Source organism: Pundamilia nyererei, unplaced genomic scaffold (assembly GCF_000239375.1).
Source record: "Pundamilia nyererei isolate P.nyererei 1_Seehausen unplaced genomic scaffold, PunNye1.0 scaffold00491, whole genome shotgun sequence".
In the NCBI taxonomy this organism is placed as follows: domain Eukaryota; kingdom Metazoa; phylum Chordata; class Actinopteri; order Cichliformes; family Cichlidae; genus Pundamilia; species Pundamilia nyererei.
This window is the reverse complement of record NW_005187892.1, coordinates 10,835-21,869: the sequence shown is the minus strand read 5'-3', so window position 1 is coordinate 21,869 and position 11,035 is coordinate 10,835. Positions and strand designations below refer to the sequence as shown.

The window sequence follows — 11,035 nt, the reverse complement described above, 5'->3', positions numbered from 1 at the left end:
TGTTTCCTTTCTAGTTTACCCAGTTTAGGTTATTGCTTAGTTTGCATTGTTTTCGCCCTTTTATTTTGTACTGTTCTGTCTGCCTTAATAAACGGCTCATGATCAGTTAAGTTTGAGTTTTAGAATGTCTGCACCTGGGTCCACTCTTCACACTCCAGTTTGCCTCAGCAGACAGTGACAAAACTGCTCAGCTGACTGGCCAGTCGACCACACGAGCAGTGACCCGGAAATACCGGAAATCTCTGCTGAACGTTGTACTACAGTCAGCAGAGACAGAGCTTTATACAACATGTCTTGTAGGTCACCCAGACATCCAAAGACCTCCACTGACTTGCCAGAAATGCCTTGTTAGGTAGCAGGACCCACTGTCAGATCTTATGCTCCTGCAGTGTGCTCTGGGTTCTATGGTGAAACACAAATGCCTGATATTATGTAGCTGCAATTAGCAGGCTGTTTATAGATGACAAAGGCATGCTTCTGACTGGTCCTAATTTATCACTGACCTAAACCCAGATAGGCCACAGTCTGTACAGGAGCTCACTCATGCCCTGATCCACATCTTAAAAGAGGACAATATGCACCGTGTCATAAGAAGCATATCCAGACATCATAGAAGTGAATAGGCACACTGGGCCCATACTCACTACTAGTGGTGCAACGGATCAAAAAACTCACGGTTCGGATCAGATCACGGTTTTAAGTCATGGATCGGATAAATTTTTGGATCAGCAAAAAAGACAAGACAAATGTAACTGTCCGTTTATTTAGTTAAGTATTTTTTGCCCTTTAAAAAACATTCAACTCTAGAATCATTCCACACAATTATATAAAAACAAATTAAGGTGCATTATAGGGCATTTTAATTATTTCCTTTAATGTGGGCACAATCAAAAACAACTTAAAATTCAATTTAAGGTATCATTGCTTCTTACTTTGAACATTTGGAGAATGAAATAAAAACTAGCTTATGTCCACATCATCAAAAAAGAAGAAAGAAAGCAAAGCAGATGTGAGCTTATAACTTCAGTTTTTTTTTTTCAAAAAGATGAGGATGTCTACATTTTCTGGGGAGAGTGTAGACCTCTTTGCTGTAACTATGTCCCTTGCTGTTGAGAACACCCTCTCGCTAGGCACTTAAGTGGCAGGCACACCCAGATAGCGTCTTGTCATTATGGCAAGGTGAGGGTATTTACATTCATTACTTTTCCACTACGTCAGTGGATCACCATCCACTGGAATGCCACTTACTGCCTCATACGATGCCACCTCCTCTTTGATGGTTTCAGCAAAAGCCTTGCTGCCCATGTCCTTCTGTACAAAAGTGTCGCCAAAAAGCTCTGCCATTGCCGACTTCTTTTGAGGAGGACTTGTGTCTGCTCCTGTTGGTGCTGCTTGACCCTACAGGGAAAGTTACTTTATTGATTAAAACAATTATTTTTAAAAGAATATTTCATTGACATTAAAATGTGGCAATAACTTTGAAGAAAAACATTATCATTAAAATATATATATATATATAATTTCTAAATATTTATTTTATTTACCTCTTCACAGTCTGCAGTGCCAAGACTGCTCACAGTCTCAGTAGTGAGATCACTGTATGTCCTCAGGCGTAGGGCAATGTCTAGGTGAGACAGGGCCTTGAACCTTGGATCAAGTGCAGTAGTTCTGTGAAGGTACTCCTGTAGGGCTGGTGGTGAAGTGTATCTGGGCTTCAGGTCCTCTGTAATGGTAGTCTTGACATCTCTTGTGATGGTGCTGTCTTCCTCACTTGGGACCATGGATTGTAGGATCCTTGTTTTCAGAGGCAGGATCATGGACACATGGTGCAGTTTCAGTGCTCAACAGAGTTGTAACCGCTTTGAGTGGTTTGAGCAGCTGGAGGACCTCCTCTGCCACTCTAACATCATCATCAGACAAGGTGACGATCTCTCTGACATTTTTCTTCAGGGTTTTGTCTGTTAGTGCAGAGTACATAGCTGTCTGCTGCTCATGATAACGTTCCAACATATCATAAGTAGGGATGGGTACCGGTATCCGGTGCCATGATGGCACCAGTTCTGACATAAACTTTAGTAACCAGACCAAAAAGCAGCGCACATTTCGGTGCTTCATTTCGGTGCTTTTTTTTCCTAAGATGTCATACACTTTAGATTCTAGCCAATCATTTTACGTTTCTGAGGATAGTAGTACGTTCTTTTAGAGCAGTGCTACAGATTAAAAATGCCCGAGGCGAAGCAGTCAAAAGTCTGGCTGTACTTCACAGCAAAATATGTATACTCAGCAGCCTGCAACAAGTGCTTTAAGGTGATACTGTGATACTGTCAAAGGTGATGATGATGGCAGCAGCTGCCGTTCTTCTCTGCGTGAGTAGCTTAATGTTGTTCGTGTGTAATTTACGTTGAGTAGGCTAACCTCGTTATTACATTAGTGCATGTAAGGTGAACTAGCAAACATCATCATAGCTACATGCGGCTGTCTTCTTGTTTGATGGCAGGTACTCTCTTCACCCTGGCCAAAAAGGCTAAAATGACCAAAGAAAAAGTGGGAAACAGTTAAACATGAGAGGTTTTTGGACAAAGTTTGTGTTTTTTCCATTGATTAAGCTCTGCTTCCAGCCAAGAGTGATGCCATAAATCCCCTATAGCTGCAGAGAAGGCTAACATTGTTATCTTTTTACAAAAAAACAGCTGAACATGAGAGGTTTTTGGACCAATTTTGTGTTCTCCATTCTTTAAGCACCGGTTTGAGCACCGTTTAAGCACCGGCACCGTTTCAAAAGTACCGGTTTGGCACCGGTATCGGATAAAACCTAAACGATACCCATCCCTAATCATAAGTGGAGTTCCACCTTGTTGGGACATCATGTATGAGTTTATTAGTAGGCAGTTGTAGCATATCTTGCTTGCTCTTAAGCACATGAGCAGTTGTTGAACTTCGGTGCAAGTAGGAATCCACCTTCCTTATCCTCCCAAGGAGGCGGTCCATCTTACTCACTTTCCCTTTTGGGATGCTAAATTAATTGCATGTGCAAAGCACCCTATCTGTGGGCCCAGTCCTGCCTCGTTCACGGCATTTATTTGGTTTTTAGCATTATCTGTTGTGACTGGGATATTGGTATTGGGCCTCTCTATCCTCCACTCTGCCATCGCTTCCGTCAGTAAGTGCGCCAGATTTGTACCCGTGTGACTCTTATAGAGGGGGCGTGTCTGCAGTACAGGGCTTCGTATCTCCCACTCGGCTGTGATGTAATGAGCGGTCACGGTCACGTAGTTTTCCGTTGCCCTGGAGGTCCAACCATGTGTAGACTTTTTCTCCGCCACGAGCCTTGATGCTCTCTTTTTGACAGAGACCTGGATTCGCCCTGGTGAGTCGCTTCCCTTTTCTGAGCTTCTCCCCCCGGACTGTGTGTTTTTTAGCTCTCCGAGGCTTACCGGTAGAGGCGGTAGCTTACCCTCAGTCTCTAAATGTAAATACAAAGTCCAACAGCTACCCTGTCCTTCCTACCTCAGCTACGAGGCTCAACTTCTGGAGATGACCGCCTCGCGAACTTCTCTGTTTGTTGTGGTTTACTGGCCACATAAATATAATAAGACTTTTATTCACTTCGGCCTATCAGTTATTTTTAAATATGACTGTGTGCTTATTGTTGGTGATCTTAACATTCATATCTGCTGTAATGACGATCCGTTAGCCAAAGATTTCCTTGCATTAACAGACTCTTTTAATCTTGTCCAGTAATCAACCAACCCATGCTAGGGGCCATACTCTCGATCTGTTTTTTTCATATGGCTTGGACATTAGCATTAAGGATATAAGCAATGTTGGGATTTCTGATCACTTTCCTGTTATCTTTGATGTTAACTTATGTACTTCTGAACTTCACCCTGAGTCTTTCCTACACCCTACACATATAATTAATTCTGGAACTGTGGAGAATTTTTTAACGTCTTTTCCGAAACTTGCCTCCTCCATTCCTGACTGTTCCCTATCTTCCATGATTGATGACTTTGCTAGTACCTTTTTTTCCACATGCTCCTCCATCCTCAATACTGTTGCCCCTGTTAAAATGAAGCACCCTAGATCCTTTTCCCGATGCTGGCTAAACGATTCTACACGTGCCTTGCAACGTGTGTGCCGCCGGGATGAGAGAAGATGAAAGAAAGATAGACTCCAGGTTTCTTATGATATCCTGCGTGCCCGCCGGTTGCAATTCAACTTGCTGCTAAAATGGCTAAAGCTGCCTTCCTATCTAAAATTATTCTTACTCATGGTCACAACCCCCAATCCCTCTTTAATGTTTTCAGTTCATTGGTTAACCCCTGTCCTGAAATGCCACTGGCGTGCTCTCCTGCTCTCTGTGAAAATCTTTTAACTCATTTTATTCATAAAGTTCTACATTTTAAGTTCTCGCTCCCTTCGGTGCCGAGTTTTACTCCCACCCCTGGTTGTTCATTATCATTTCAACAGTTTGAGCCGGTGTCACTCCATACTCTCAAGCGACTTATTGACCAATCAAAGGACACCTCTCCTGCTTATGATATCCTTCCATCTCGTATAGTTAAGGATTGCTTCAGCGTAATTGAACTCAGCATCCTATCTCTAATGAATATATCCCTACTTGCAGGCTCTGTTCCTTTAGCCTTCAAACACGCTGTTGTCCAGCCCGTTCTTAAAAAAAAGAACCTTGATCATAACGATCTTGGAAACTATAGGCCAATCTCTAACCTTCCATTCCTGTCCAAAATACTGGAGAGGATCGTTCTTTCACAACTCCAGCCGTATTTGGATCTGAATGCCATTTATGATAAATTTCAGTCTGTTTACAAACCCTGTTATAGTACTGAAACGGCCTTGCTCAGAGTCCTCAATGATCTCCTTCTGATTGCTGACTCTGGACGCTCTTCAGTCTTGGTCCTACTAGATCTATCCTCGGCTGGTAGATCATAACATCCTATTAGCGAGGCTTGAACACACAGTTGGCATTGGAGGTGCCGCCCTTGATTGGTTAAGTCATACCTTTCTAATAGGTCCTTCTCGATCAATTTTGGCCCTTATTTATCCTCTGCTGCAAGGATCTGTCCTTGGCCCCCTGCTCTTCTCACTGTATATGAGGCGCAATCTTTGAGAAGTATAACATTACACATCAATCAATCAATCAAAGCTTTATTCGTCACATGCAGGTTGCCCTGCAGTGAAATGGGACCCCCCCCCGACCTTACACATATAGCATAAACATTACATGGGGATACAGGTCAGAGATTGGTAGAATCAGAGAAAAAAAATATTGAAATGTCCACTACAGTGGGGAAAGTACAAGAGGAAAAAAAGAGACCCCTACTCATGCTGTGCTTCCATGGTAGGACAGCATGAGAACAGGAAACAAAAAAACTCCTCTGCACAAAGAGCACATAAATGTCCACAGCACAACATTATGAAGACATGACAAGATACAGGGGTGGGTGGGGGGTGAGGAGTAATCCGAAACGAACACAGCAGCCGCCCTGCACAGCGCTACCATTCCAGCGCGGCACAGAGACCCGCCGTGTTCCTTCGCAGGAAACAAGCATCGAAGGCGTTGGAAAGGGAGGGGGGATGAGTGAGTGCCTATCAGTGTAAGTGTATGTGTGTGCGTGTCCATAGTTCAGCTGAGACAGTGTCCTTCGGCCTATCAGGCTAAGTAAACAGTCCTCCAGCCAATCCAGGTGTCCTTGCATGGGATGGGAAGAATAGTCATCACACAGTCGTTATCAGGGAGTTGTTTTGGTGGGCTCCAGCCTCGGGCCTGAGCAGCTGGCGCCGTGGTGTCCAAATGTTGAATATTGTTGATTTCTCCTTTATGCGAGCAGCTCCGAATTTAGCACTCTGACACTGGTCTCTCGATCTCCCGTTGGAGAGCCGCGAGCCTCCCCATGATGGTATCAAACTTCATTGTTATGCTGACGACATACAGATGTATTTCGAACTAACTGATGATCCTGCTATGTCTTTGTACGGCTTTCGCGAGTGTATGCGTGAGGTCAAAAATTGGCTCGCAGGTAATTCTCTTATTCTAAATGACAGGAAAACTGAAATTATCGTGTTTGACAGCAGAGTCCCCCGTGGCCAACTCCGTGACGCCCTCGGTTCCTTTAACAGTTTCCTCACTGACACTGTTAGTGACCTGGGTGTATTCTTGGACAGCTCTTTTAAGTTCAACAAACAAGTGTCTTCTGTTGTTAAATCTTGCTTCCATCAATTGCGTCTTATTAGCAAGGCCAGACATTATGTTCCGCATAGGGACCTTGGAAAGCTTATCCACGCCTTTGTGACATCTAGGTTGGATTATTGCAACTCACTTTACTTCGGTCTTAACTCTCCTGTCCTCCATAGACTCCAAATTGTTCAGAATGCGGCTGCTCGTCTCCTTACTAGTAGTGGGCGCCATGTCTCTATTACCCCTGTCCTTGCTGACCTGCATTGGCTTCCCATTAAGTATCGCATTCAATTCAAAATCCTGCTGCTTACCTTCCGAATTATTAACAATATAGCGCCAAGCTACCTCATTGAGCTACTTAGATTATACACCCCTACTAGAGCACTAAGATCATCTTCCCAGTCACTCTTGGTACTCCCGAGATCCCGGTTGAAGACTAGAGGTGACCGCGCGTTTACCGTGGCAGCACCTGATTTATGGAATAACCTCCTCATCGCTATACGCGAGTCTGATTCCATCCATTTCTTCAAATCGCGGTTAAAAACCACTTATTTAGCCTCGCCTTTTCTACCAGTTAACGCCTGCTTGTCAGTTAGCTTAATGCTTATTCTTATCTTTGGCTTATTCTTAATTACTTTTAATCATTTTAAAATTTTTTGACTGTTTTATCCTTTACACTTAGTTTCCTTTTATGCTTTTAGCAATTCTTTTGCTTTTGTGTTTTAATGCCATTCAGCCTGCTAGCATGTTTTGGTACCTTGCCCCATAGCCCTCATCCTTCCCTGTTACTTCATCCTACTCTCTTGCATGTTAAGCACTTTGGTACACCACTGGTTTTAAATGTGCTATATAAATAAAGTTTGTTGTTGTTGTTGTTGTGTTTTATCCACCACCCTTTACCCATCTACATATTTAACGGGGAAGCCAAAATGCTCCCACACATGAGATTTAAGTGATGCTGGAGGTTTCTCGAGGTCCTCTGCTCCTTCAGTTGGACCGCTAGCGCTGGTCATGACTATTGCTTGAAAGACTGACCATGCGCAGATTGCGCATGAAACTTGTGCAGTGAAACTTTTTTTTTTCTTTTTCGAATCTTCGGATCATGTGCGTACCGAACCATGGAGAGGGATCGGTTCGGATCACGGGTCAACAGTGATCTGTTGCACCACTACTCACTACTGAGCCACAATGACAGAAGAGACACAAACAAAATATAGCATAAAACAGTATTTGTCCCTCCTTTTATTTGTGTTATAGTGAATGTTATGTGAGGCCTAATGTTAACATAGAGTAAGTTTGATGGGTCTCTGTAAACATCATGTTACCAGTATGATCTAGTAAAAGTATAATGGATTGAAATGGAATTCATTATAATAACACAGTTCAATAGTATTTCTTCACTAGTGGTTGGCAAGCCATCTCAACGAGCAATTTCCTTCAGTGACCTGAAACTGGACCTTCAGTGAAGGTCCAGTTTCAGCTCTCCCACCTTGTGTTATCGGCATTCTGAACAGAGGAGAAAAAAGGGCCAAAGAAACACACTTACACCGATTCTATAAGTCTCCAATGTGCGGGAACCTAGCTTGCTTTAAGAGGCCAATGATATGTTATTGGCTGAGGAGAAACTCCCTCTCTTGTAGTCAGACCTTAACTGGCCCAACAACATGCAGGTGTGTGATAATGTGTCACACTCAGGTGCAGAGAGAATAGCAGAAATACTCAACTTTGGGACACAAAGCATACCTGATGCACACGCACACATTCTCTCACACACAAGAAGAGGGAATAAGAGAGTGAAAGAGGGGAAAAGGTTTACTGCATTTAAACTCCCACTTTTAAGACAGTGAAATGAAAAAGCTTTTTTGTGGGTGGCATAAACATATTTTATCTCAGTGTTGCTGTTCAGATTCATGATTCAGTTTCTTTGATGGGAACACGTGTGTTATGTGTCGCCTGAAAAAAAGTTGTTCCCATGTTCAAAATATATTTAGTTTTCCTGTTGAGATATACTGTGTGTATGTATGTATGTACGTATGTTTGTAAATGAAAAATTAATAAAAACAGACTTTTTGGGTTAATTTAGTGTGAGCAATGAAAAATGTCACCATCCTAAGGCAGTAATTATGGGAAAATATCATGTCACTACTGTTGTTGCTCTTTTATTGTTTTCTGCTCCAAACATCTTTACCTTATGTATTTGCCAAGTGCTACAGTTAGACCTTTCTTAGAGCTGGTTGGGAGAAAGTTAGCTCTGTGTACAAGCAGACAAGCTTAAGGAATACAGATTCAACAGTCATTCATACGTTTAATTAGGGATTCTGTGTTGTCGAGTTTCATTTACACAGTACACACAAGGGAAGTGGACTAAACACCTGTAATTACAGACAAGCAGACATGCAGACAAGCTTAGGGAATAAGGATTCAACAGTCATTCACACTTTTAATTAGGGACTCTGTGTTGTCGTGTTTCATTTACACAGTACACACTTAATTTTTTTTTAAAAAGAGACAGAATTATTATAACAATTATGTACATGTTTATTGTAACATTATATGCTGTTTGTCAACAAGGTCTTCTATAAGGGCAATACAGAAGTAGTAGTAGAAGAATGATCATTTGTGTCATGCTCACTTTTAACAGCCATTCAATATATCTTCATATTTTATAGAAACGTGATAATTACATGAACAAGCTCATTAACAGTGTACTGATAAAATCTGTACATAGGCAGTTCAGTCTGTGCATAGTGACAGTTGACTTACATAGTTGAAACTGTAATGAACAACATAGAGAAGATCAACTGTGGTGATATTTACTCTTATTGATATAATTCATAATATATATATAGCTGTCAGTGTAGTTTTATGTTAGTAACATCACCTTGAAATATTTTTCCAGAAATTATCATTTTAAAAGCTCTTCTAAACCAAGTGTAAAAGAAAGCATAAATAAAGGGATTGAGCATTGAGTTAGAAATTGCAAACCAGTTAAATGGTTCAAGAAGCACATAAAGTATAAAACTATCCAGAGGAACAAATGAATAACTAAGAAAAAGAGGAACCCAAAAAATTAAAAATATTCCAATAACTATGGTTAATGTCTTTGTGGCCTTTCTCTCCGTACTGGAAACTGCTTTAGACTTTGTGTTCTGAGAAATTGTATTATGGATGCTGCGTGCCTGCCTCAGTGCAACAACAAGAATTTTGGTGTACATGAAAAGTAAAACTATTGTTGGGATATAATATACTACCACTGATGCGGCAATGAGAGCGAAAACGCAACTTGTGTCACATTCGTCTAAAATAAAAAACAGCAGGAAGACAAAAATTCCACACAAGATAGCAACAGCCCAACTTCCAAGGCCCATCTTCATGGCAACACAATCAGTTATTTTAGTTTTATATATCAGAGGGTGGCAAACAGCATAATATCGATCAACAGAAATACAGCACAAATTTAATAAGGAAGATACACCCATTGTTACATCCATTGTGCTTCTTAAGTTGCACAGTAAACTGTATATATACAAACATGGCTTTAGAGACACTGTCATGCTCAAAGGAAATATTAAAGCACCAATTAGTAGATCAGCCACAGCCATAGAGAGGATAAGGTAGTTTGTAGGAGTGTGGAGATATCTAAAGTAAATTATAGAAATTATCACAAGAAGATTTCCACATATTGTAAGAAGCATAAATGAGCTGAGGACAACATATAATAACACACATAATTTGTTCTTTTGTGAATCGCAGAGAAGGAAGCTCACAGTATTAACAGTCACATTGAATAACTCCATGACTCCCTGTCACAGCCCTGGAACAAGTTTCAATTTTCAGCATTCAAAAAAACATTTCTTTCTCTGTTCTCATGAACAAACAAACAAACAATGCATTCTTTAGGTTGTCTACATACCTGTATGAGGTTGTCTACATACCTGTATGAGGAGTGTGTTAAGAGACTTTTAACATGACAGTCACATGACTGTAACATTTCTCAGCTAATTAGAATAACGAATACATTATGCACTTGTCCAATTAAAAGTGAGAAACGTATGGCCGTTGCTGACATCACAAGTAGTGATGAGTTTGCATGTGTGTTTATGCATGATTTGTATCGTCATCCCAAATTAGATGAACTGGCAATAACTATTTGTGGCCACTTCTAATAAAAACTATTTGTTTTTAAGGTGATAGTGTACAGTTGACCTTTTTCATTGTTTGTTAACACCTGAGCACTGATAGCACAACATCTGCAGACACTATAGAAAAGCATGTCCATGATGATGAGTGCTAATATTGTTGTATCATCAGCAAGCATGTTGATCTGATCTGTGCTGGATTTGGCAGTGCAGTCATCTGTCACCACAGTAAAGAGCAGTTGACAAAGTAGGGGAGACCGGGGATAGTTGTAACATTTTTGACATTTCTGTCTGTAAATTGGAGCTCGTTTAAGGTAGTGGATTCAAAATGTAATGCAAAGTATTTACATGTCTCGGCTATTAAATAGTGCAGCTATTTTCTCTGCAGCACAATTGCCCATTGCATGGTATGGCCTCAAACACAAAGAGTGAAATGTTACAATTAACCCCATAGTCTGGGTTAGTTGTAACATATCCTGGGGTGAAATGTAACACAATGAAATAAGGGTACTGACAAAATATTAACATGTAATCTTTGTTTATTCAACACATGAATGCACTTAGAGCCATTTATGTAGCTACGTGTGTGTGTGTGACAGAATGCAGAAATCTAGCTTTTGAACATATTCCAACCCCCCAAAAAAGACAAATTATGGAATTTTCTGCAACTGAATATTTCATTAATTTTGGTTGGTCTTCC

At 41.0% G+C, this 11,035-nt stretch overlaps 1 protein-coding gene across 1 annotated transcript; it reads right to left on the bottom strand.

The window, feature by feature from the left end:
• Window positions 1–9,048: 9,048 nt before the first annotated feature.
• Window positions 9,049–9,993, bottom strand: LOC102200748 (trace amine-associated receptor 1-like). Its single transcript, XM_005753998.1, has one exon. The coding sequence runs from the start codon at window positions 9,991–9,993 to the stop codon at window positions 9,049–9,051; it is 945 nt and encodes a 314-aa protein (XP_005754055.1).
• Window positions 9,994–11,035: the final 1,042 nt, after the last annotated feature.